Raw genomic sequence first — 27,343 nt, forward strand, 5'->3', positions numbered from 1 at the left:
GTTCCCAAACTGTTTTCCTGTCCTGGCTTTTAAAATGAAATTCCCATCTGAAAATTAACTTCATTAACTTCCTTAGCTTCATTAACACAGTATTCAAATCAAAAAAAAAAAAAAAAAACAAGTCATCCTACTTGCACAACTGGAGATAAGAATGTGTGGGATAAAGCAACTGGAGTCTGCACCAACATCTGTGCGATGTGCAAACCCTCAGCTGTTCCAGGTGGCAAAACCATTCACCCACAGCCCTTCTGTTGTTCAAGAACCATCAGTGAAGTGATGTTTCTGAATGACATCGTAATGTTTAACTCTTGCAGATGTATGCTATTGCAGCTCCTCAGTCCTTCCTCCCTACTACAGTTTTCATGCTTTCCAACACCAAGCAGTGATCTTAGGGCTTCCCAGCCCTCCTGGGAGTGCTCATATTCACAACCATCTCATGATGTTTGGTGCCTCCTGTTCTGATACACATACGTGACTTAAATATTCTGTTGCTGCACATCACTTTCTTTTCTACTGATGCTTGGTAAGAGATGTTTCAGATCTTTCCATTCTGGTCAACCATTCTGTTAATGCAGATGTACAAGCAGAGGTATCTCTGATCAGTGTCAATCTCTCATAGGTTATGTTGAGCAGAGAGTACCACATTTCCAACAGTCCACATGGATTGGTTTCTGTAAGGCTGATCTAGATGGGCAATCACAGACCTCTTTGTAGCCTGAGAATGCACTGTGGACATCAGGTGGTTGTGGGCTGTGTTAGGAAATCGCTGATGATTGCAGCACCTCTACAGGTAATTCAGGAAGTACTACAAGACCTAATGTGTGACATGGTGCTGGTGTTTAATGGCTGGGGTGCTGATTCGATCAAGCACAGCCAGCTTTAGTAACTCAATGGAAGTCATAAAAGAAAAAAAGAAAAAAGAATTGAAAGCCAAACTGATAGCTGCTGCTATGTTCCTCTTTTTATTTCTTCTTGTTTTGTTTGGTTTTAGTGTGCCTTTCTAAATGAAACACTCCTGTAAATGTGATTTACCTGGCTTTGTGTATTTATCTACCCCAGATGACGCAGTAGGACAGCTATTTTCCTAATGCAGTGTAACTGACTTCAGTTTTACCAAGTAGAGCAGGTAGGAATCTTACTGCTCCCATTTCTGTATGCATGTAAGGGAATGACTGAAAGCAGCTCAGATCTCTTCACACCTGGTAAGCCTGACTCTTCTGATCTGTGAGATGGATTTAGTGTGTCCTTCACAGGGACACATTACTCTTTAGAAATTATAGCTTACTGCATGCTAAGTTGTACTGTTTGTTAATGTGCAATGTGCCTGCCTCCTACCCATCTTTCAGTGTCCTCCCTTGTTGTCATCTCCACCTCCTCACCCAAATTAGTAGCCACTCCTTGTGCGCATTGCTCTTATTCATGACTGAATGCCACCGTCTGTGCAGTCTGCCATAAATCCTGATTTAACCTTTCCTTTCTTCCCCTCAAGTCTGCTTTGAGTTATACCATAGAATCATAAACTCATTAAGACTAGAAAAAATCCTCTGAGATCACCAAGTCCACCTCCAACCCAACCCACCGTACCACTGCCCACCTCCCTCAGTGCCACATCTCCACACTGAACACCTCCAGGGATGGTGACTCCTCCACCTCCCTGGGCAGCTGTGCCAGCACATCGCTGCTCTTCCTGAGAATAAATTTTCCCTAATATCCAACCTGAAACTCTTAGCCATTGCCTCTGCTCCTATCCCTTCCAAATGACCTCCAGGTTCAACTTATGCTGAGAAATTCTGCTGTAAATAGCTGAACTGTGACAAAAATTTCAAATGAAAATGATTTCAAATATTGTGTATTACATTCAGCAATGAAAAACTCAAATCTGATGTCGTTCAGTTCAGGTATGTTTCTTAAACAATGGCTCTCCAGAAGGCCTTTGTTAATGCAGTGTTTTGGGATGTGGGTGAGTTCTTGGACCTCAGTGCCTCAGCAATGAGATGTTCTGTTCTCCAAATTGGGTGAACTCTCCTCCACCTGAATGGAGTCCAAATAAACTGTTCCAGGTCACCAAACCAGGATGTGTTCTTATTAAGTGCTTAGCTTGAATATAGATGTCAAAACTGTGACCAACCTTAACTTTCTGTGGCCAGATCCAAGACTTAGTACTGGGAGCATTGGGCAATCAGCAGTTGCTTGAGGCTGAGCAAAGGAAAAGACCACACTGCACCTGGGGTGGATCAATGCGCAGCCTTGGAGTGTCTAAACCACTCAATGACCATTTGAAACATCTTTTGGGTGCTTATATTTTGTGCCCAGAACACAAAGATGTTTGCCAGGTTATTGAGATGGCATTGAAAAATCAACTGTATACTGGAATAATTAATACGTATCTATATAAAGTTCCCTTGCAGTGAGAAGGTGATCTTTGGAGTATTAAAGGGAGTGAAACTTTGAGAGAATCATGAGCCCGTGTCTGTAATGAGCATGAAGCATTGGCTAATTAATGTGGGATGCTCCTGTAAGATATTTTGCCTAAAAAAAGGGTCTCGTTGCTAAAGGAATACTTAATGCTGAGATTCTACCTTGAGTACTGAAAGTTTGAAATTACCAGTTGTTTCATTACTAGTGGAGTCATTAAAGAAAAGGTCTGTAGTATCTTTGGCATGTCATCTTTGTTGGCTTTTTTAACCCATGGCATATTTGACATTTGATATTTATATACATGATATTTGATATCTATGCTTTGTTTCATTCTCGTATCTTCTGCATGTTGGTGTTAGGAGTGTGCTCTTCTGTCACTTCATGGACAAACTGCCACCCATGTGGATGGAGGAAGTAAATCTCAAAATCAGTGGCATTGGTTCCCCATATGCAAAATAGTCAGCATTCAAAAGTCCATACAGACTGATATGTCTGCCTCAAAACCAGGAAAGAATTGTGGATTTTTTTCCTATTTTGATTATTCAAATTGTATTCATTCTGAAAGGCTGTGTGGAATAGCCTTGTACGTTTTCCTCTTTTTTTTTTTTTTTTTTTTTTTTTTTTTTTTTTTTTTTGTAATTAGTCTTTGTGAGTGTAACTAAATGGCACTCACATTGTTCTGGCAGGCTTCATTCTCCAGTTTGCTGAATATAAACAACGTCACCATGCCAAGCACTGGAGAACATCCTTCCATTGTATCTTCTAGCTGAGGACTTTCCTTACACAATTGTCTGCAGCAGTCTTTGCTTTTGATTATAGTTTGAAAAGACAGTGGTGGGTAGAAAATATATACAGTAATGTCAGATGTCCAATATCAGAATAAGAAATGAGATAGTTTAGTGCAACAAGTCTATTTACATCACAATGACATTTTTATTTGAGAATTTGTTTTCCATCTCAAGAATTCATTATCGATGTGAGCCCTCAGCTTAGAGCTAAGTTAAACTCCATATTGCTTTTATCACAATGCAGGTAAAATGTAGATGTAAAATGTTTCATGCAATTATTTGTATTAATTGGGCATCAAGGAATAAATCTGTATCTAAAAACTGAACAAGTGAGTATACTCTGATTGGAAACTTGCTTGTCCTGTTTGCTAGGGGACTTTTAAGCTCACAGAGTTTATAATCATTTCTAATCATGGACAATAAACTCATTCTTCTCTTATCTTCACGTACCCGTAGCATTCTAACTGATTTTACTGGCAGCTGGGAATCCCAGGTTTAATGGCACTGGGATGGGCTGCCCAGGGGTGTGATTGAGTCACCGTTCCTGGAGGCGTTAAAGAAGCTTTTAGATGTTGTACTGAGGGATGTGGTTTAGTGGGGAAATACCAGTTGTAGGTGGGCGGTTGGACTGAATGATCTTGGAGGTCTTTTCCAACCTTGGTGCTTCTATGACTCTGTGGTTTCAGCAAGGTGTCTCTCTTTCTAAATCAGGACATTTAATGAAGTAAATCATAAATATTTTGCTTATTATAGATCATCTGCCTATCAGCTACTCTTTTCCTTTGAAGGCTGTAGGCTTATTAGCCTCCTTTCTTGAGGAAATAAACTTTGCTGTATGGTCCGTGTGTTTGTTTCTTTCTTTTGCTTTTTGATTGCATTGATGAAATCCCACCTAATTCCTTAAACAACAGAGTGCGTAAGAGGTATTTCCCAAAAAGAGACCTACAGCACTCAGTCTGAGGATTTCTCTGCCTTTGTACATTAATGAAGCTTAGGACGAGCTCATGTTGAGAAGCAGCTTTGTTCCTATTGTACAAGAATAATTTGTGGTGGTTCAATATAAAGTTTCATATCATACCTTTAAAGCTTACTGCAGGGCAGCATTTATGTGCCAAGTGAAGAGGAAAGCCCCACTTTAGAACCATGACTTGTCCAACATGTACTAAATAGTGACATTTCTCCTCCTCTTGACACCTTTATTATAGTCACCCATTCTGTTTTGTTTCATTTCATCCCTATTCTCAGCCTGTTGTACACCATTTTTGACCAATGTGAACTTTGATTTTTTTTGTATTCTTGTTCTTCCTTCTCCCTCATTCTCCTTTCTGTGCCACAGCACTGCTCATCATCCTTCTGTGGGAAAGTGCTTTCTGCTTCAGGCTGTGCAGTGACTAATATCACTGTGCGTTCACATTTCTCTGTACCTATATACAGAAGTGTACATGCATTTTTAAATATATTTTGCATTAATCCATATTTTTTTGCAGCAGCTATAGTTTCAGGCCTTATCGTTTCCAGACCTCCTGTCTTTCCACTTCACAGGATCCCAGAGTCCCTGGCTGTTCAGGGATGGAGGCACCTTTGGGTGTCTCTGGTCCCACCCTGCCCCAGCAGGGCAACCCAGAGCACCAACACCACTGCCAGGTGGGTTTAGATCTCCAAGGAGGAGACCCCACAGCCTCTCTGGTGCCTGTACTGGTGCTCCATCACCCACACAGCACGGAAGTGCTGCCTGATGTTTAGATGGACCCTCTTTCAGTTTGTGCCCGTTGCCTCTTGCACCAGCACCGCTGACAAGGGCCTGGCTCCCTTCTCTCTGCACTCACCCTTCAGATCCTTAAACACATGGAAAAGGTCCCCCAGGGCCTCCTCTGCTCTGGGCTGAACGGTCCCATCTCTCTCAGCCTCCTCTCATGGCAGAGATGCTCCAGGCCCTTGATCATCTTGGTGGCCCTGTGATGGACTCTTTCCAGTAAGCCTGGGTTTCTCTGGAACTGGAGAGCCCAGAACTGAAGTATGGTTGCAAAGCTGAGACTTCATTCTCTCATGTCTATGCCCACACCTTTTCTGCTTTATTCAGTTTTCTTCAAGCTTGTCTCAAACTCAGCTTTCATCAGATACGTCATTGACCATCTAGTTGTGCACTTAATTTGTAGATTCATCCTCTGTTACTTCCCTCAAGTTGTCCTCCAATCTCAATTTATAGAGTAGTATTACCAGAACTTGATTAAGCCAAACTGCACTGTGAAACATTACTCATGGGTACCAGACCTCTCATGAGTAGAAAAGAAAACTGTGAAGTGGTGGTAGGCAAAATCAGGTGATGCTGTCTTTCTTCAATCATCAGTAAAAATGAAGTGCAAACTGTCACAAAATCAATTTCATGGGTAAAAACCAGGCAGAGCCAATGCAGAAATTTCAGAAGATGTTTTAACAGAAGGAAAACTGAGGGTGTTTTATAAAAAAAAAAACCTTTGCAAGTAGGGAGAGATAGGAATCAGGAAGGGAAAGCAAATAATGGAGGTTTACATCAATCTTAGAAATTTTGTTATCTTTTCCAGGCCTTTAATTCCAGATTGGAATGTTGTCACCTTACCATAAGCAGCTAAGAATACTGTTCCATGGAACCCCTCTTCCAGATGGCATAAGGTCACCTTTATACCATGATCCTCTAATCGTTTCTTGTACAGCAGTCCGTCGTCTCTAAGCACGTCGTATTCGCAGGTCAGAATGAAAGTCTCAGGAAGCTGGGCAATGACACTGTCTTCACACAGCAGTGGTGAAAATAAGGGCTCAAGAAAAGGCTTGGCCAGTTCGTAGAGTTCTTCTGAGTATGGTGCTGGTGGTCCTGGAGGTATGTAGCCTCTCGTTTTAAACTCATGAGGAATATTATCAACACTCAGCCATTTCTGATACTTCTGTCTTCCCTTTGCTGAAATATGGGAACCTTCAAGTAATGTATTTACAGCAGACAAGTCTTTATTGAGATACTTCAAACCAAGGATGAGGGTTCGTTCCCTTATCAAAACAGGAATTCTGGCATTCTGCTGATATGAAGGCAAATTAAAGTCTGCAGCCTGGAGAAAAGGATATATTAAGATTTGTGCTCTCAGCTTTGGGACGTCTTTTCTGTTCACCAGTGCTTGAGCAACAGCAGCTGTGAGTGTACCTCCACTGCTGTCCCCACAGACAATAATGCGGGCAGGGTCTACTCCATAATCTTGTGCCGTCTTCATAAAGTGTATGGTGGCAGTGAGGCAGTCATGGAATTGGGTTGGATATGGGTACTCAGGAGCTAGGCGATACCTACATAGGAACAGAAGGGTTTCAACATGGTCATATCTATTGAACGGACCCCTTGCTGTCTTTTCATTCATGCGTTCATATATATTTCATTGTGAGGATGGGAAAATATTCTGAGACTATAGTTACAGCAACAGAAATTATGATAATTATTGCTTACGACGTACGAGGGCTGCTCCAAAAGGAATGCCTCCTATTTTATGGTGTTGGCCCACGACATCAGATGCAGATGTTGGTGGGGTGGCAATAGAGGTTGAACCTTCCCACCAATATCCCATTACATTTTGTTGTCGTGTGACAGATGGCAGCAGAGGGGCAGTCTGGCAGAGTGGTGTCCAACATGGAAGTGCACGTGAAGCAAAGGGGTGGTATTTAATTCCTCCATGCAGAAAAATGACATTCCACTGACATTCATTGACACTTGCTGAACATTTATGGAGATGGAACAGCGGATGTGAGCACAGTGAGGGGTGGGTGGTGCATTTCTGCAGCAGTGGCAGTGACAGTGGTCACCTCTGCTGGTGCAGATTTTGATGAGCACAGCACGCAGGCTCTTGTTCAGTTCTGGTGAATGCATAGCTCATGGTGATGACTACGTTGAAAAATAGTGTTCTGTAGCTGAGAATTTGCTCTATCAAATCGTGTTACTGTGCTCTTTGTATCTCTTGTAGTTTCCATGGAAATAAATAGGAGACATTACTTTCAGAGCAATCTTTATTTACTGTTTTTAGTGTTTGAAGGGGTTCAGTGCATTATCCTCTCTTTGGAAAATGTATCTTTAGTTACCTATGCTTTAGGTGACTAAGGAAATGAGTACTGAGGCGTCTGGGCAGCCGTGCTTCCAACAGAGGTAGTCACACTTCTAACACAATGTTGGTTTCAAGCTATGTGTATGGCTTTAGGAAACAAATAAAACCATCCTCATCCAATGGTAGCTACAAATTATTCTAATGGATTTTATTTGGAAATCAGCAAGTGGGGATTAGTGAACTAATTCTTTCTAAGAGTCATCAGTGCTAGTGAAGCACATGTGATCATTAAATACAAGTGCTCTATGCGGTTTGCAGGGAGCATGGCTTGCAGGAACTAATGCATTAAAGAATTAGGAACCCAGGAGGAGACAGGGAGACTGTGTGCTTGGATTAACCCTACTTACCCAACAGACACAACCACTGAATTGGTTTTCCTAGCAAGATAGCGGCAGGTTCTTTCATAGGCTCCTGTTTAAAGAAAGTAATCATAATAAAAATATATTCCAGTGGAATTGTAAGTTGGTTTAAAAGTAAGTCAGGAGTCTTCTTGCTAGAAAGACTACTGGAACTTTTACCATCTGTTGTTTCAATCTCCTCACTGAAAAGGTAATAGAAAGCACCATTGCTGCCATGGCAGAAGTGGGATTGAAAATGAATAAGAATTTAAAAAAACAAAACAAAACAAAACAGCTAAATCTTGCATGTTTTCTTGTGCAAGGGAGCCTATCTGATCGCTCAGCCCTCTCCATTCCAAGTTCCAAAGTGTATTTTTTCCTGGTAAGCACTTCCACTGTGAGCACACGTCACAGTATACACACGTACAGCCATGCTTGAAGGCGGCTGTGAGCACAAATTAGGTTCTTGGGTAAAGAGAAATTAAATTCTTATGAGCTTCTCAACTTTTCTCATAAGCACGAGGGAGAAGATGCACAATCAGAGAGGTGTACAATCTGTATGAAGATAATGTAAGAATGCCTACCACTCATAAATCAAATTATCCTGTGTCCTGACATGATTTATTTTAATTTGTCATACTTAACCTCCTACCTCTTCTCATTGTTTAATAAATGCCACGTTAGCTCAGTAACTACACAGCATGTTTAGTTACAGTATTTACATGACTTACGAATGCTTCCAAACCGTCCAACCCCGCCATGAAAGTAGAGGACTCCTCTCCTTTGGCCTGTGGTCGATGTTTTTGGCTGGTACAGTCTTACTTGAACCTTTTCAAATATTAAGTCCTTGATAACAAGACGTTTATCTTCCCGTGGTGGTATTCCATCCATTATAACTCTGAGGAAACTGACCTCTGACACGATACCAAGTTTGTCCAGTACCATTGCCTGTTAATAAAGGAAAAGAAACCACAAATTAGTACAAATGTTAGAAATGTTGGGTGACAGGGTGATGTTTTACAAATGATATATGCATAGTCTCTATTAATAGAATAAATCTCAAGCTATTAATAGGAGATAGAAGTGTCAGTTACCTCATAGAATCATAGAATCGTAGAATCATAGAATGGCCTGGGTTGAAAAGGACCACAATGATCATCTTGTTTCAACCCCCTGCTATGTGCAGAGTCGCCAACCAGCAGCCCAGGCTGCCCAGAGCCACATCCAGCCTGGCCTTGAATGCCTGCAGGGATGGGGCATCCACAGCCTCCTTGGGCATCCTGTTCAGTGCGTCACCACCCTCTGGGTGAGAAACTTCTTCCTAATATCTAACCCAAACCTCCCCTGTCTCAGTTTAAGACCATTCCCCCTTGTCCTACCACTATCCAATACTTCCACTTGTTAGGCACTGACGCAGCCCTTAGAAGAACATTTTTCCATAGCATCTTCCACAGCCAGCTCCTGAACAAAGGTACTTCTGAGCCTTGGCTCCATCTTCATATAACTCAGTGCTTCATACCCAAACACAGTTGGACTGGATGGTTTGTTGTGTTGCCATTTTTCCAACATATGTGTTTCAAGAAGAATTCTATATACAGCTTGTGTCTTCAGATCTCATCATGAGAGTTATGCGTCTTTCACCTCTCATTTAAAGACCTCTATAGTTCAGTAATGTGGTCCTGTGAAGGTATCTCATTTTGTGCCGTATGAGGATCTGATCCCATGTGCAAGAAGGACCATTTTGTGGTCCAGTTTTATTCTCACTTTGGTTACTTCTACTGATCTCCTGCATGATAATCATGGGAAAATAATTGTTGCTTTTAATCCTTCACTCCCCTCTGGTACTCTCTTTCCTCACACTAGTGCTTTTGTAACAGTAAGGGTTACACCTGTAATTAACTACATTGTTTGTATGCTATAGAGATCACTTTTGTCTTGGAAATACAAAAAAAAATAGAGGAATCCATATCAGCTGCTGTGCTTAATGCTGGCAGTCTGACAGGCAGCTGTTAAAGCCATGATACTTTGATCAGCTTTCATCGAGATTGGCATTTGTTTATATTGCTCTCATTCATCTCACTGTTAGCTCTGAGTATCTGCTGTGGATTACTGCAACAAAGTACAGCTATCACATATATCACATCAGGGAATGGTTTGAGCTGGAGGGGACCCTGAAAGCCATCAGGTCCAACCCCTGCACTGAGCAGGGACACCCACAGCTCCATCAGTGCTCAGAGCCCCTCCAGCCTGACCTTGGGTGTCTGCATTCCATTCCATTATGAAGAACATCAGTTATTGGGATCAGGACATGCAGTCTTCGTAGTTACTTATGGTAAAATGCAGACAACATTTTTATCTGGTGAAGTTGTTTTAAATTGCATAGCAAATAGAAGCTCTATAAGAATCAGCAGCATTGGCATTTTTGCTTTGTCTTTTTCAAGTCCATTTTTCAGCTCAGCCTCTGCCATCAGTGCATCGCGTGTGTGCCCATCAGCGGTCATTCACAATGCAGTGCTGTGCTCCGAGAGGAAAGCAGTGTGAAAGGCAGAGAGGAACCCAAGCTGATTAGAGGTGGGAGTGCAGACACATGCTCAGGCAGAGGAGCACACCTGCAGCAGCATGCAGGCGGTGCCGCCTGGGGTATGGAGGTGATGGCTGAGCTAAGCTCAGTGTTAGAGCCCTTTCTTCTCCTCACACAGGTACACAGACAGAAGTTATGTGTGCTGCATGCTGTGCCAGCCCTTCTGCCTCAGTCATTACTAGAAGAAATTGGTTCCAAGAACTTACAGAGCTATTAACACAGTAGGTAGTGTAATGTAATCAGCCCCTCCACGTTTGCATCTCATTGTTTGCATCTCGATTTCCCAGACAGGGTTAGTCCTGTGTCCTCTGGCTACCTCTAAAATCTGTCAGTTTTTCTTCTTATAGACCAAATTCTAAACCAATACTGAAAAATAAATGGGTAGATTTTTCAGTGAAGAAATTTGATTAAGACATTCCTTATTTAAGTATATCCTCAGAGGTGAATACGGATAGTTCCTCATTAAACTTACTAGATTGTGCACAGTTACATCAAACTGTTTCGTCTCCAGTGACTTCACTTGCACTTTTTGTCCAGATCTACCATAGCAAACTTTAATTTTCCCCGCAGTTTGGCCTGATGGGTTGCCATCCCTGGAGAGGACCTGGCTACTTTGGACAGCAACAACCAGAGCTCCTACTGGGTAGATGTCGCATTGAGTGACGTGGTTAGTGGTGGGGATGGGTTGTTGGTTGGACTTGGTGATCCTAGAGGTCTTTCCAACCTTAATGATTCTATGACTTTATGACTCAAAGTTTATTGCATTTATACTTTCGTTTAACTACACATTAATTGTTTTATCTCTCTGCTCCTGTTGTGGCACAGTGCTTTTTCTTGGCCTCTCATGGCCAGCAATGAGGATACGAAATGATAAGATCAGAATCTGAGAACTGCATTAGTTACCAGGGAGTTACTAAGTTCTGCAGTTTGGCCTCTTGCATACAAATTGCACAAAGACCACACTTAGATGGAAAAGGACTGTGCACACAGCATTGTGAAAATGTGGAGTTCCACATGGAGTACAGTAGGTGTAAGAAAACTTGGTGTGACTTCCATTCCTGTCCTGTTTTATTGCACTGCTTTGTATCGTAGCAGCATTCAGACCTGGGTGAGGCACTCCTCAGGAAACGCGCTGAGCCACATTCCTAGGAACTTACTGGCTGACTTCAAACAAGGCTTAATAAGCAGTGTAGCAGGGAAAAGAGAGAACAAGATAATAACAGCAGAACATGGAATTTCAGTGAAATGTCACGCACAACCCAAAGAAAGTGAATGTTTTCTTTTCATCATTCAAAAGGCTAAAAGAAGCTTGATTTAGCCATCACAGAAGTGTTTTTTAAACTCAGAATAGGAAATCACATAGACACTGTGAAGGAGAAAGATGATGAATGCAGCAGCTGCCTTTCAGATGGCTCAGCAGTAGTCGTGCATTTGTAGGAGAGAGCTGAGCTCAGTGCATCGTTCAGTTGCTCATTCTCTAAATAAACACTGTGTTATGCAGGAGCAGAAGTTTAACATATATCATGCAGCAGCTTCAGCACTGCTTGAGGCTGCACAATTTAAAAGCTAAACCTTAAAACTGGGAAAAATGACTGGGAAAAAATGGGAAATAACTGGGAAAAGTGAGGCATTATGCTGTCTGCAGAATTTTATGTTTCTGTATTGCTTCCTTTAGTGTTGCATAGCAAGCAGTGGAGCTGAGCCACAGTGGTGCTCCCATCACCAAATAAATCCAGCTCTGTACTTGATATATATTGATTCTAAAACATTTCACCAATGCCTTACCCCTCTATCAGAAAGCAAATTAAAAATGCAGCTTTAAGCAAAGTGTACTTACCATACCAAAACCAAAGTTCATGATGTAATGAAAAGCATAGAGCTTTTTGCGCTCACTAAATCCAGGTGGGATTTTTGCCGTGGAATGTTCATAGTAGAATACCATTGCCACAAATAGAGTCAAAACAAGAAAAATGGTGAAGAGAAGTGCCATCTTGCTGCTCTGTTAGGAGTCAAGTGGAAGAAGCAGCAGTGCCCTCCTTTCCCCTCTGACTTTTGCAGTATTTCTGAAGGTAAAGGCACAGGTTTGGCAATTCCCTTCGTATCCCATCATCCAGCTTTTAAAAATCCCAATAGGAAGGTGAAAATGTGTGGCAATCAAACCATACAATTAAATAGACAGTAACAATTAGTCATGAGGGAGGCTTGCATAAGCAGTTTTTCATATTTACAGCTAACATGTTTTGGTTCTGTGCCCATTACCATACGTGCTTGACATATCAGTGTTACGAGGAGATAAAAACTTATTACGTCTCTCCCTATTGCTTGAATACAGTCAAGCCTGTCTTATTTCTGAGTTCATGTGGGAACCTCAGAGCAGTTTGATTTCTTGATTTATTGTGCCCCCACATCCTCCTTTCTCAGGCCCCTGGTGAAATCTAGGTTTCAGCATTGCAAATGTTCCTCCTCACCTTTTATTTGGCGCTGCTCACATGAATTACTTGCTTGCTGTTGCATCTATACACATACACATCTATCGAGAATGTATTTACCCTATTGCTGATCTTTCAACTTAGAATGGAGTCTTTTTAAAGCAAGAATAGTATTTACTGTTGGTTTTTATATAGGACTGCTATTTCTTCTTGGGAGCATTCAAATACGTTTGCATTTTTGCTAAAACAATAGTAATAATAGAGAAGCTGACACACAGGCCAGAAGAAAAAAAAATCATAGCTGTTAAAAAGCAGAGGTGATTCCATTGGTAATATTTAACACTGTGAACGTCTGACAGCATCAGTTCTGAAGGACATTGGGGTGGTAAGAGCATTATCAGATGCAGATCTGCTCTGCTGAAGCCAGCAGCGTTGGGCTGATTTCTTTTAATGCTGGATTTGAGACGCGCTATGGAGGTGGACAGCAAATTATGTATGACAGTTTTGAATGAAGAGGCATAGAGAATGATAGAATCATCCTGTTGGACAAGACCTCTGAGATCATCCAGTCCAACTGCCCACCTACCACCATTACCACCTTTCATTCTGTTTCCTATTTCCCAAACCCTGCCCAGTTCAATCCAAGGCGTTGCTCTCATGCTGCAGAGCTCAGCCAGTACTTTGTGTGTAACTGCACATGATATGTAGCACTTAGAAGATTAATTTCTGGTAGTGCAAGGCAATAGCTAATAACATGCGAGTCATTTCTAGGCAGTATCATTAGGAACTCCCAATTTTCAGATCAGTGTGATCTTAATGTATTTCCTAACAGATCTCATTCACAAAGGCCAAACAGAATATTTATCCGGCACCCCAGAGTCAACCAAAGCTCTGAATTAAATCTTACAGGAGTTTTAAACGGGGATTAGCCTATGTGCTTTTTGCAGGGATGAATATCAGAGTAATTTAGCATTAGAGTCAATGAACTCTACACATTGTGCAACAAACCCATTCGCAGTAGCTCCCTTCCTTCCAGATATAAATGTAACTGCAGCTGGTGAGAATTATACCTGGACTTGATGGCTTCAGGACTAGTAGCAAGTCTTGGACACCAGCAGAATATTGTGTTCTGTATGTGCCTTCCTCTTGAGCATGCTTGTATTCCCCAGTACACAGATCTTTAACCCTCAAAAAGTCAATGAAACAAAGCCCTTTCAGCTCATATGGTGTCATTTGGGAACAGTGCCTTTACGCCAAACTGTGAACGCAACAGATTCTCCCTCTGCAAAGTTGTGGTATGGATGAAATGAATGCATAAAGTCTGTCTTTCCAAAAGAGAGTACAAGAGATAAGTTTCATGTTAATATACATCTCAAGGTCAGTTTTACTCAGAGCAACCAAAAGCTTTAGAATGCACAGTCTGTGACCTGCATAGGAAAAAATAACCACTCACATTTAATTCCTGACTTCATAAACTGTTTATTAATTGGTTAGAATAAACAAGAAGGAACTTAAGTCTAGAGCCTGAGGATTCACTCTCTAAGAAGTTTATTCCACATTCTGCTTCATGTCCCCAAACTGTGTGTGTTATCCAACAGCTCCTCTTCGAGTTTCGTTTCCCAACATCCCATTCCCAATCTCTCCCTTTGCCAGAGGGTTGGTTCAGTTCCTGTTTGTTTATCCTTTCTTATGGCAGCTCTGTCACCCAGCTCGATAAGGGCTGCTGGTGAAAGGCACGTCACCTGTAGCCTGGAGATTGGGACACTCTTGGGAAATGGAGGCAGGAAATTCAAACTCGTCAAGTCTGATGTGCAGAGTGGCTTTCTCACAGCTTGGACAAGAGCATTAGGAAACAGCGTTACACAAAGCTTGGTTGCAGCTACCTTCTTTAGTTTTTAATAGTGAAAGCAATTAATCAGCTTTGTTGAAGTTGTGCTATCCCGATGACAGGTGTGCCCTAACCATGCCCATCAGATGTGGCCCCTCTTGGCAATACCTGTGACAGAACCATTGTTCTAAGGTTCTTACCACCACTGTTCAGCTGGTTTCAAACCTCTTTGGTGCCTGTCCTTATGGAGGTCACTTTACCAAGAGCTGTAAGTCTTGCACTCTTTTGGACATGTTAGCTGGATCTGGACTTCACAGCAGCCCACCAACAACCCAACCCCACTGTTGGAGTATCCACATGAAATCTCTGTGCTGAAGTCTCGATAGCAGCAGGAAAAGAGACAGACTGGTTGGGTAAATAAGGACATTGGGAAATGGTTCTTCTTGGGTACACAAATGTACACAGAGTAATACTTAACACTTGAGGCACTGATAAGCACTGATAAGATCCATGGAGGAATAACCAGAAGAACAGAAAGACAGCACCACAGCTGGGGTGCTTTCCACCATGTAAACCATGGGGACATGGCTAGAGTGTATGGTGGGGATAGGTTAATGGTTGGATTTGGTGATCTTAGTGGTCTTTGTTTCTGGTCAAAGAAGGTGGTGGAGTCACTGTCCGTGGAGGTGCTGAAGGATAGATGTTGCACTGAGGGATGTGGTCTAGAGCAGTAACAGGCATGGGTAGGTGTTTGGACGTGATGACCTTAGTGGTCTTTCCAGCCTTAATGATTCTGTGATTCCATAACACACCAGATGGGAGTGGATGCCTCTGCTCAGGTGCTGGGAAAGGGCTCCTGCAGAAGGTGCTCCTTGAAGTCTGTGGAGCATGAGAGCCATCTGGTGCTGGAAAGCTGAATGAGCCAAGTGAAACCAGCAGCACCTACTGCCATTGTCTGTAAGCTTGGATACAAGGCGCTGACAAGCTCAGATTAGTGTGTGCCTACTTGTATCCATCAGTATTTCTTTGCGTGCATGACTCCTTGCCGTGACTCCATGCCTCCAAAGGCATTTGTGTGCGTAATTCTGTAGGCACATTGTAAGTTTGTGCTTGCGTTTAAGTTCTTGAACATGTGGACAGTGAGAGGGGAGTGCTGTCAGAAAGTGTCTGAATAAGGAGGATAGTAACAATTTTGCTGAGTCTTTCCCTGCAAAGTAGAAAAATATTTAAATGAATTAAAATTTCCAAAGCTATGGAAATTATCATATATCATTTATGTGAACAAGTTTGTGTGAACATATGAGGTATTTGCATGGACAAGCATTCTAGCTTAAGAGTGTAAGACACATAGGAGATCTATAATTAATCAAATTAGAGGACAGGAAGTTCCCTGGGGACAATGAGATCATTCTGCTTTCTAGATTTTAGAAAATATTGGAGTCATACTGAAAAAGGAATGCATTGTTTCTCTACTTGCTGTTCTCTAGTTACCCATCTGCACCATCATGCCTATAACCCCCAATACAAACTAAAATGCATGTGTTCAGGGTGGCTAATAATACTGCAGTCATTATAAACCAATTAATATTTGTATTAAATCAAGACCTGCAGGTAAAGACCATGGAAAAATCTCAGTAGTGAACCAGTGCAGAGTTTGAACAGTGGTCCATAAATGATGACAGTCCAGATAATGAACAGTGAAAATATGCTGAACTGACCTGAAGCATAATACACACTGCATTGGATGAAGTGGCCATCCCATAACATGTAACATACAAGGTAGAATCATAGTGACGTCTTTAGCTCTTTGTAGAACATACAAAGCGTTCAGAAGGGTAGCAAAAGCTTTGGAGACCAAGCAGAGAAGTGGATTTCAAAATGGAAAGGACTCTGCTGAACACCAGCGTGGCATGGGGTGAGAGGCTGTCGAGCAGAGAACCCATTGTTTGGGTAGAGGGGTGTGACAGCTCACAGAAGACTTTGCTCAGTGCAGTCACTGCCTGGGAGGTGGGGAAGCAGCAGAGGAGACATTTTAGAGTATTGCGTATTGGCACATTTGAGAGGCTTTTCCAAGAACCACAAGGATACTGATGTGAACTTTAACATGGCAAAAAAAAAAAAAAAAAAAAAAAAGACAACAACAACAAAAAAAAGCATTGCAAAAGTTAATTATCAGGCATGGGGTCATTTCAAAATAGCAGAATGATGAAGAGGATTAAGAACATTACAAGCCAATGCTGTAGGCTGCACTTGTCAGTCAACACTATTGTTCAAAAGCTCTATGCTATTTGCTGGTGCTATTTGCTTACCAAGAGAGAACATTCCTCTCTATCCACATCTTTGCCACGTTTGGTCTCATACAGCACGCTGATCAAGTAGTGGAGAAAAGCCAAGTGGAAAACTTAAGACAAAAAAATGTGCAGAAGTTCAGCGGTGATGATAAGAATCTCGGATTTTGTGAAGGAAAATTGTTATTATTTCAAGTGAGGTAATCAGATGGGGAAAATCTATCATCAAGTTTACTTAGGATGGTGGGGTAAGGTGGTTAATCCTTACAGGAGATGGCCACAGCCTGGGTGGATTCAGCCATCTTTTGGGGGTTTCGGGTGATTTGAGAAACATACACCAGAAGTTATATTTGGAGGTTCTTCCGTTGATTTCTTGAATCTTTGTGTGTATGTTTGTTTCCTTATCTTTGTGCTGTGTGCAGGATGACAGAAACGAGTGCCCACATTGCTCAAATGCAAAGCCAGTTGTTTAGAGAGGCCGGGCACCGATGGGCAGTGTGTCATGTGCAGCGTTGTTGAGGCCTTTGAACTTTTGCTTCAGGTCACTTTGGTTACCAAACTGTCTTGCATCAGACAGCACTTCCATTCCAGAAACTTTAGAAACCACATTTGGGAATCAACAAAAAGACAGTTGTGAAGATGCCATGCATGTAATGAATTGATCCTGAATAAAGATAAGCCGATGACTCCCAGGTTTGACTGAAGTTCATGGAGACATACCCAAGATAACTGTGAGTGTTCTTGTGCAGATAACAGTACTGATGTGGCAGAACAGACACTGCCATGGATTAACAGCTTTTGTAGCAGATCCTGGTGCACTTCTGGCCCTACTGATGCTACCAACACATCAGCTGGTAAGCCAGCCTTCCTAGTGAGGTCAGAAACCCAAATGAACTGCCAATTTCACACCAAGTCCTATTATCAAAACAAATCCTGTAGTCCTCACTCAGCACAACCTTGTGAGCTTCATCGCATTGTTTACTCCTGGAAGAATTTCATTGCTTGAAGAGTAAATTACTAACACCAGCAACAGGAAGAATGGAACTGAATTCCTATTGTGTCCATGGAGCACAAAGAAACACCATTTCATTTTGCAGAGAATAAAAGTTCACAAGTAACTACTGGTCACTCCAGAGGTTTGTAAGTCCTACTTTGTCACCACATTTAATTAATCTGGTGACAGTGTGAAGAATTTAACCCAGCGTTTTCTTCCTACTCACAATTCAGCTGGTGGAGAAGAAAGATAACGCCCTGCCTTCTTTCCACACTCTAATCTGCATGGCTATTACAAGAGCAAAGTGATTGCGTAAGAATGATGAAATGCTTTACAATTCTTAGGCATTGCACGGCCAGCTCTTTTGACATTCTCTGGCACTCAGCCAGGCATCTGAGTTTATAAACGTGGATCTGTCCTAAAAAACAAATCTATGCTCATGTTGCAACTCAAAGGGTTCCATGGTTATTATTTTTTCCTTTGTTTTGGACATTAGCAGAAACTATTCTTGCCGTTTTTAGTGCTGTTTCCGTGTTTACCCCCAAGTTCTCATCTAATAACTGCTTTATTAGTTAACTGAAGTGCTTTGTCTGTCTCCCTGAATACAAGCAAATACCTCAGAAAGGAACTTCACAGATGATAGCTCAGAGGACGTTCAGTGATGTTTGTCAGGTTCCACTTGGAGTCATTGAGCTGTAGAATTGTTTGAGTTGGAAGGGACCCTGAAGGGCGAAAAGACCCTTCCATGTTGTCACTCAAATACTTACATGGAAAGCTCCAAAAGCTTTGACTTCTGTTACTCCCTTCTGTGCCACCCATTGTGCTGTAAGCTAAGTTCTGCAAATACACTCCATTTCCCCCTTCAGATTTTACAGCCAGATCCAAACCCATGGATCCAAACCCTATAGATCAGTGGCAATCACTGCTCGTTTCGGGACTGTGAACGAATCTTTACCCTCCAGAGGCTTTCAGGAGGAGCATTTTATCTGTATTCTCATACTGCTTTCATGTGTGTGATCCGTGTGCATGCATTTGTGGATGGTTATATATTCCAGGCTTTCAAGTGTGTTTTGCCGTATAAATCGTGAGGTTTCATTCTTTGAAAAGAGAACAAAAATTATTAAAACAGAAAAAGAGAAGCCACAGGAGGATAGCAGTTAATGGATAAAAGCAGAAAGGAAGATGGAAACCACATCATGTTTCCAAGTAGGAGCAGCTGAAAGTCAGAAGTCAGCAGACTGCACTATCACAAGTTATCACTTCTTGATACCGAGTGATTAACTGAAGTGCACTCACTCTGCATAGTAGTTCAGTGTACTGAAGGAGACATTTTAGCAGCCTTCTATAAAGTTTACAATGTGATCCATTATTTTACTCGCTGAGGGAAAAGAGAAAATACCATAACCCAAAAAGCACAGTACACCGTGGAAGCCATCCTCAATGTGGCACCAGGTCACTTTGACGTTGTTGTCCTCCAGCCGCTTCTTGTACAACAGCCCATCATCCCTGAGCACATCGTGCTCACAGGTGATAATACAGGTGTCAGGTAGGCGGCCAACAACAGCATCCTCTGCTAAGAGTGGGGAGAACCTTAACTCAAACATTTCTTTCATTTCCTCGTGGACCTGGGGTGTATATGAGGCGGGTAATGGTGGCTTGTAGTCCTGTTTAAATTTCTCCGGGATAAGATCTGGATGTATCCATTTCTTATATTTCAAATTCATGCTCTCAGGAACATGAGAACCTGCCAAGATGGCTTTTGTCAAAGCGCAATCCTTCCTCAGGTACATCAGAATGAAGCAGACCGTCCGTTCCAAGGACAGCAAGCCAGTGGAAGCATTCTTCTGGTGAGATGGCAGGTTGAAGTTCATGGCTTGGAGAAATGGATAGATCAAGATCTGGGCACGTATCTTTGGGATGTCTGCTCTGTTCAGTAGTTCTTGGCAAGTTCCAGTTGCGAAAGTGCCCCCTGCACTGTCCCCACATAAAATGACCCGGTGGGGATCCACGCCGTAGCTTTTAGCAGTCTTCAAGAAGTGAATGGTGGCATTGACACAGTCCAGACTCTGGGTTGGATACCTGTGCTCAGGAGACAAGCGATACCTGCAAGGTATAAAAGACAGCACTGTCTACATACATTTGTGTCTGTAAATTGCTTTATTCTGGCATAATTTAAGAGCACAGAGCCTTACGCAGTGCAGTCCCACCACCCACATTATACAGACCCACACCTTTACTCAGTTTGTGGCCTGAGTGGTTGTGCCTGTGATCAAAGCTCATGCCAGCAGGGCAGTCTGCAGTTCTCCCCTTTGCACTGGCTGTGGGTACCATGGATGTACATCCTGCATACCCAAAGGTCCAACTGATTTTTGTATCCTGAGGGCACTGTTTGTTCCATTTACTGTTATATTTTATATGATCATGCTGTCAGTATTTTATTATTATATGTGAGCAGGGTTTTGTTATTATTACACTTTAATATAATAACAGTAATCTGATAACACTGTGTTATAAAACACCATGCAGTGAATGTGCAGTGCTGATGAAATAGCTTCCTGCAGTTATTTCATTTATTTTGTCAACTGGGACAAATGGGTTACAGGGGAGTGATGAAAACACAAGGCTCTCTTTGTTCAGTTCTTAACCAATAATGTACTTTCTTAGATGGAAGAAAGTCACGTCAAAGTGAATGAGAGCAAGATATACCTCCATAGCCCTGGTTCTTCATTCTCTGCATTTGTGGGTTTTTGGGAGATTAGTTGAATAAGGAGAAGATAAATACACCTGAGGCAGCAGTGCAGGCTTTCTCTGTTAACCCTCCTCCATTGGCCGAAGTGCACTGCTTCTGCTTTCCTTTAATTCCACTCAATTAAATCAGTGGATTAATAATCTAAACATCCTAATAACTGCTTTTGTTATTGATAAACCCAAGTCAGGTGTATGTTGTTGTCATGCACACGCTGGCTTGCAAGTGTCTATGTAAGGACAGACTATCCTAGAGCTCAGTTTCTTCATGCTCAACTTACCCAACAGACACCACCACGGAATCAGACTTTTTGGCTATCTGCTGGCATATTCTTTCATGGCTTCCTGAAGAACAAACATGAATGGAATTGGTGTCTTTGAATACTTGCAGCAATACCATCCCTTCTTTCTTGGTGACATAATGCCTCAGCTGAGGTGTGCAGAGATGACCACTTAACTATCTCATTAAAGAGTTATAAAACCATTCCACTGTAAGTTAATGGGCAGGAGTATATCCCTTACAATGTGTTTAAAGATACACTGGGTTTTTCTTCTACTTTAGCTCAGTTTTTACTACATTTAAAAAAACTTGGTTTATTGCCATTTGCTCAATAGTACGTTCTACCTTAAATTACAGAATCCTAACACCTTTTAATACGTGTTTGTATCTTTTGGAGCTTCTTAAATTACATGTTTGCAATTATCTGCTTTCTCTAATCAATTAAACTGAAAAAAAGGTCAAGCTAATTAAAGGACCTGGGGCACACATTTAAGACTGGGTGCTGTATGCCACTGGGGAAGGGATCTGGTGGAGGAATGCAGGAGTTCATAACTTCTGTCCTGTGTTCAGACCAAAACAGATGCATTCATTTAGCAGCAGCACTTGCTGTAAGGGATATATATGCCCTAAGTAGGGCTCTATCCTACAAAGAAGAATTTAGATATTCAATAAGGGCAGATTAAATAACTGAAAAAGTAAAACCAAGCATTGCATTCTCTCGGTTGCCCAAGCTAAGTCTCCATCACTTCTTAGGTTCAAAATAATATTTAAAAATACATAGTTAACGAGAGTGAGTAGTGTAAAAAATAATGATAAAAATCACATTTTCTCTTTCAGTTCCTTACTTATGCTTCCGTACATCCCACATCCTCCATGGAACAAGACGACTCCCCTCCGTTTGCTGGCAGATGGTGATCTTGGGAGGTAGATCCTCACTGGCACCTCACCAAAGTGCAGATCCTTTATGAGGAGCTCTGAAGCCCTCCGTGCCCTCATTCCATTAGAAAACATCCTTATAAGTACGTGCTTCTTACAGATACGCAAACTTGCTAATTTATTTGCCTAGATGTAACAGGAAAGATAAGAAATTAGAATAGAAAATCCAAGCCTTTCCACTCTGTTGGGGCCACAGAAGGCCACAGGTTGCCTTTTTCTGTGTTATATTTAGGAGAATTGCATTGGGTGTTTGCTACCATATAGGATTTTCATTAAGAAAGCTCTGTGATTTCAGTTGTGAAAGTGAAAGTGTACATCTCTGCGGTCTGAGATAACATTGTTTTCAGAAGAATGTTGCAATACTTGTTCCACTGAATGTCCCATATAAATCCCTTCTTATTTCTGTAACCTGGTTTTATCACACATAACATCAACAGTTCGTTTAGGTATGCAATTTAGGTGTCAGGAGGCCTGAGCCTCCTTTTCTGGTCCATGAAGAGAAAGAGGCATCTCTAGAGGACAGTTCCAACATATTAAGCTATGCTCTGGAAATGTCTGCTCATCACCGTTGATTGTAAAGGGAGACTGTCCACTTCAGATGCCTCAGCTGAAGGACTGGAGGTAAGGTGAGATAGAAATGTCCCAGCCATGACAGTAACTCAGTGGTCTTTGATCATCTCCAGCCACAGGGTCAGTGACAACAAGGTTTAAGAAAATCAGTGATGCTTGTAATCAGTAATGAAATGCTGCTTCAAAGACATGGGTGAGAATGGTTCTGAATCTTATCTCCTCCTCCATCTGTGAAACCATTACCTTTATCAAGATCCCACAGGTATTCAGGAAATGGCTCTTCAGCCAGTTCCTTCAATCCAGAAAGGAAAACAGATACTCGGAAGACAGAGTATGTTTGTTAAGTGTGTCCAAATGTCTTCTTATCCAAAGCCATTCAATTAGTGATAATTGAGATAGATAGCCTGAGGATCACACTGGAATCCCCCTTTATTTCGAGCAGGTTTCTAAGTGATGCATTTCCTGCTAGGGACAATACTTCTTTTCCTATTAAATGATGACTTAATTACCATTACAAACTAATACAATTCATTCTTCCGGAATGATGGTAATCATAACAAGCAATTTGCAAATTGTGTTGTTCTCTTCTGAGCAACAAAATTATACATGTATGCACTGTATCAATGCCTCATCAACTAATGGCCAGCTGTGCTTTCGTAACCCAATGTTTCTGACTTCTGCTTTTTCTTTGTGTTTTGTTGAAGTGACAATTCTGGGATGATTGAAGTTAACACAATTGCTGCACTGTTTATTGAATCTCATCTGCACTTTCTAACATCCCTGTTTTTTTAATAGAGCCTTCAAATGACAAGTATTAATAACACATATGATAAACTCAGTATCAGAACATGCTATGTAAATATCCTCCTTCCTTTCCTTATCCTAGGAGCTCCTGGCAACACAGACACATCTTCAATTTTAAGGAAAAGAACCGTCATAAGGAAGAATGGGGAATTTGGTATGTTATGCAATTTTCCATTGAAAAACTTCTTCTTGATCAATAATTACAAAACACTGCAGAAACAGTTACAGTGCATTCAAAAAATAGGAGGTATGTCTATTCCTAGATTCACATGATTGTATTAGTAGATGAACATATTACATAAGCCAGGTTCTAAAAGATGTGTATGTGTAAGAAAAGGAGAACCCAAATCAGCGTGCAATGATTTGAAAAACTCTTTGCTCAAATGCCTAAATTCTGGCACAGACTTCTCTATACAATGAAGATCATATGGTGACCTGATTTTTACTTTTAAACTAAGAAATCACATATGAAATAGGAAAAAACACTCAGTTTGGCCATCATGGACTTGTAGAGTCCATTTGACAATCACTCTAGAAGATAGATGTTTAACTGCTGATCCATCTAAGGGATGCCTCAAATAAGTTCAACAAAAGGGCAGAAGACTGTGCTATGTAACAATAAAAAAGAGGCCTTTCTTGCAACATACATGACAGGGAGCACAAAAGGAGATGTCACTAGCACAACGACATCAACATTCATGAGAACTAGCAGGATATTCTCATTGCACATGCACAGTGCACAGAGCATCATGTGCTTTGGAAGAATCCATACCAAGTCGGTCACTAAACCATGTGTGTTAGTGCCACATCCACACTGCTCCTAAGTACCTCCAGGGACAGGGACCCCAGCACCTCCCTGGGCTGCCCATTCCAATGCCCAACCACTCATTCTGTGATGCAGTTCTTCCTGCTATCTGATCTAAACCTTATCTGGTGCAAATGGAGACCTTTTTTCCCCACCTTTCTCTAGAAAGTGGGAGAGTAAAATATATTGAAACTGGTGGTTCGAAGAATAATTGAGGATATCAGCGTAAACTTTGAATAAGCTTTCATCATACAGATTAGGGAGTTTCTTTCCCAGTGTGAAGCAAGCAGAGTTAAACTTTACATTATAACCCAGGTATTCCATAGTGAAGCAACTCACACACTGGCACAACCGCCTGCCAAGTGGGTCAGAGTTAGTGGCCTTCAAAGGACAGCAGGAGTGGGACAAGTGATGCACAAAGCAGTTCCTCACCACTCGTTGACCAATGCCCAGCCAGGCTGCAGATAACAGCTGCCCCCCAGGTCAGCTCCCATCAGTTTTATAGTTTTTCTCAGTATGTGACAGGGTATGGAAAACCCCTTTGGCCACTTTGGGGCACCTGCTCTGGTTCTGTCCTCTCCCAGCTCTGTGGGACCCTAATAACATTCAGTCATTTAATGGTATTATGTTTATATATAGCTTAACATGAAGAGCAGTCTGAAATATGTAAGGACAGCAACTCTCCTTTCACACCAGGCAGTGCAGATTGGTATACATGGCATAAACCATTGGAGACTGAGACCTGGTTTGGTGAAATCATGTAGGTTTAAGCAACCTATATAAGTTTTTTGATTGTATTTCCCCAAATGACTTTTCAGGATTACTGTACACTAGGTATAACTTGAGGATGAGAGAACACTGGTGATTGAGATGAACCCCACACAAACACTAATGAAATCACTCTGTTTTTCCTACAGACTTCCATTTGATATAGAATCATAGAATCTTTAACTTGGATTCCTGGATTCCTGGATTCTCCTTGGAGACCTGTAAGATCACCAAATCTGACCATAAATCAAATCCAGCCATAATGATATCTGCCAAACGTGTGATAAGGCTTAGGCTGATCTTGTCTTGTATTCTTTGAAAATGTCTTGAGCAAGAGCTGTTTCTTACTCTTCTGGCAACGCATATAGCAGAGTCTAGTTTACAAATACATAAATAAGTAGTAGTAACAGCTCTTGTGACTGAACTCACTTTGATCAGAAGGTTAGATTTGGGCCACAAAAATGATTCAGGGATGGAACACCTCTCCTACAAGGACAGTCTAAGAGCTGGGGGCTGTGCAGCCTGGAGAAGAGAAGGCTCTGGGGAGTTCTGAGAGCAGCCTGCTGGTATGTAAAGGGGCTGTAAGAAACGAGGGGACAGACTCTTCAGCAGTATCTGTGTTGATAGAAAATGGTTTCCAACTACAAGAAGGGAGATTTAGGTTGGATATAAGGAAAAAGTCTTTTACAGTGAGGATGGTGAGGCAGTGGCACAGGTTGCCCAGAGGTGGTGGTGCCCTATCCCTGCATACACCCAAGGTCAGGCTGGAGGGGCTGTGAGCACTGATGGAGCTGTGGGTGTCCCTGCTCATTTCAGGGGTTGGACCAACTGGCCTTTAGGGTCCCTTCCAACTCTAAGGACTCTGAGACTATGATTAGATGACCTCCAATATACATGATTCTATGTTAATTCATTAAGACACAGTGTAGTCCCTGCAGAAATAAGGACAGAATCATGAGTACAACAATTATTACAGGTAGACAAAAATTTAGGAAATTACCTCAAATAGATCAAAATGCCCTAGGGTACAGAAGGTTCATTTATCAGTCTTCAGCCGTTCTGTTTTTTACAGGACCAATCATTTGGTTATAAAAGGCAGTCAAATTACAATTGCAATGTAAACATGCAAATATCAGTATTTAAAAGAGCTCACCTCATGTAAGCTGCTTTTATGGACAGTATTAAGATACCAAACTGGTGTTACCATACAATTCCCATTACACACAGCTGCAATGTTTAAATGCCATATTCATAGTTCTACTCACGTTTTCCCTTTCCTGAAAATCACAGTATCACAGAACACGATAAACTCACCAGAATTTCAACCGTAGTAAAAAGCCAACTATAGAAGCTGAGCTTTGATGGCTGGTCAACTTCAGGAGGAATTTTTGCCTTGAAGGTATGATAGGAAGCTTCAATTAAAACCGATAACAGAAAAGCAAGTAGAATTCCTGCTATTGATGTCAGAGCAAAAAATAACTCCATTTTTCTTTGGCGAGGATGATTTTGTAGTGAACAGTTTGATACAATCCGATCAATATTTATATCCTCCAGACTGACCCAACAGAGAAGTCATTTGCATACCAAAATTCCTCCACCCTCCACCTACAGATCAGGCCGCCGGATGCTAGCAACGTGCAAACATCCGGCAGTGCCAGCTATTACAGTTATATTTAGCATGGCCAAAGTAATGCCTGCAGTTTGTATACTCAAGATATGTCACTACTATCTGTATTCCCAAGTTGCAAATGGACTTTGGTTTTCATCTGGTTTAACTGTATTCTGATTTATGGGTCTGAATGACCTACTTGTTCATTCGTTCACTCACTGCCAGTGTGAGGCACTGTAGAGCACGCCAAGAAGCTCTGGGAGTACCTTAGGTGTGCCCTTGAATACACTTGGGTGCCGTTGGAGACCTCTGGAGCATACTGGGGAACCTCTAGTACATCCTAGAGCACGCTGGACAGCTCCAGGAGTCTTGTAGGGTGCCCTAGAGGACTCTGGGGGGCTTCTAGGCACACAGGGAAGGCTCCAGGACATCCTAGAACACAATTAGGAGTACTGTAGGAGTACTAGAAGCTCTATGGAACTGGGGTTCCATAGAGGAGACCTTGGAGGCCTCTAGGGCACAGAGATGTCTAACTTCTATGGTAGTATACCCTCAGAATATGGGTTTTTGTCTAAAAAAGTGAGTCATTTCTAGCTGTTCCTATGAAAGAAGTTGAAATATACCTACCTAGAAAAAATCACATTTATGTAATATATGTTTCTACTTAAAGGAAACAGGGAGAAATCTTTATAGGAATAAGTCAGTAGGCTGAAGAAATCTTTAGCTACATGGATTGAGGGTAGACAGATTGAGTCATAAGAAACTACCATATGATAAGAGTGACTAGACTGGATTCTTATGTGAATAGGTCTAATTTAAATGCAGTGGAATTCAGCAAGCACGGCTATTTGAACTATGTGGTTCAAAATCCTCAAAATAAAATAAAATAAAATAAAACAAAGGTGTTAAGCATAAGAAATCCATATGAGAAAGTCATAACAGAATTTTCAGCTTAACTCAGCAGGCCTGGAATGTGATCACAGTATGCATCCTTCCAAAACTGACCTCAGTTATTTGAGTACGCTGAGGATTCATTGATCCCTTCCATCA

General features: G+C 41.6%; 3 protein-coding genes across 6 annotated transcripts in view; 1 reads left to right on the plus strand and 2 right to left on the minus strand.

The window, feature by feature from the left end:
• Positions 1-27,343, plus strand: part of DHRS3 (dehydrogenase/reductase 3) — a 164,787-nt gene that overhangs the window by 104,012 nt on the left and 33,432 nt on the right. For 3 of the 4 annotated variants that reach the window (XM_040651185.2, XM_040651186.2, XM_025142530.3), the window contains exons 4-6: positions 21,639-21,820; positions 23,194-23,265; positions 24,834-24,905. The gene's annotated coding sequence lies outside the window, so the exon portion shown is untranslated. Of the gene's footprint in view, positions 1-19,560; positions 19,887-21,638; positions 21,821-23,193; positions 23,266-24,833; positions 24,906-27,343 lie in introns of all 4 variants that reach the window. The other variant, XM_046903153.1, reaches the window with a different exon arrangement.
• On the minus strand, positions 5,619-12,274 carry AADACL4B (arylacetamide deacetylase like 4B). The gene is made up of 4 exons (XM_001231700.6): positions 12,075-12,274; positions 8,388-8,604; positions 7,666-7,729; positions 5,619-6,512 (listed from the first exon to the last, which is right to left on the minus strand). The coding sequence occupies exons 1-4, from the start codon at positions 12,225-12,227 to the stop codon at positions 5,732-5,734; spliced, it is 1,215 nt and encodes a 404-aa protein (XP_001231701.4). The 5' UTR covers positions 12,228-12,274; the 3' UTR covers positions 5,619-5,731.
• AADACL4A (arylacetamide deacetylase like 4A) lies at positions 18,794-26,191 on the minus strand. The gene is made up of 4 exons (XM_025142592.3): positions 25,999-26,191; positions 21,647-21,863; positions 20,803-20,866; positions 18,794-19,879 (listed from the first exon to the last, which is right to left on the minus strand). Exons 1-4 carry the CDS (start codon positions 26,167-26,169, stop codon positions 19,108-19,110), a joined length of 1,224 nt encoding a protein of 407 aa, XP_024998360.3. The 5' UTR covers positions 26,170-26,191; the 3' UTR covers positions 18,794-19,107.

This window comes from Gallus gallus, chromosome 21, assembly GCF_016699485.2.
Source record: "Gallus gallus isolate bGalGal1 chromosome 21, bGalGal1.mat.broiler.GRCg7b, whole genome shotgun sequence".
Taxonomy (NCBI): domain Eukaryota; kingdom Metazoa; phylum Chordata; class Aves; order Galliformes; family Phasianidae; genus Gallus; species Gallus gallus.

Coding starts and splice junctions, on each gene's coding strand:
- AADACL4A (XM_025142592.3), bottom strand. CDS start 26,169: ATGGAGTTATTTTTTGCTCTGACATCAATAGCAGGAATTCTACTTGCT. Junction 21,864..25,998: donor TTACTACGGTTGAAATTCTG/GTGAGTTTATCG, acceptor TGTTACATCTAG/GCAAATAAATTAGCAAGTTT. Junction 20,867..21,646: donor TGGGATGTACGGAAGCATAA/GTAAGGAACTGA, acceptor TTTGTTCTTCAG/GAAGCCATGAAAGAATATGC.
- AADACL4B (XM_001231700.6), bottom strand. CDS start 12,227: ATGGCACTTCTCTTCACCATTTTTCTTGTTTTGACTCTATTTGTGGCA. Junction 7,730..8,387: donor TGGACGGTTTGGAAGCATTC/GTAAGTCATGTA, acceptor TTCTTTAAACAG/GAGCCTATGAAAGAACCTGC. Junction 6,513..7,665: donor TCAGTGGTTGTGTCTGTTGG/GTAAGTAGGGTT, acceptor GTTCCTATGTAG/GTATCGCCTAGCTCCTGAGT.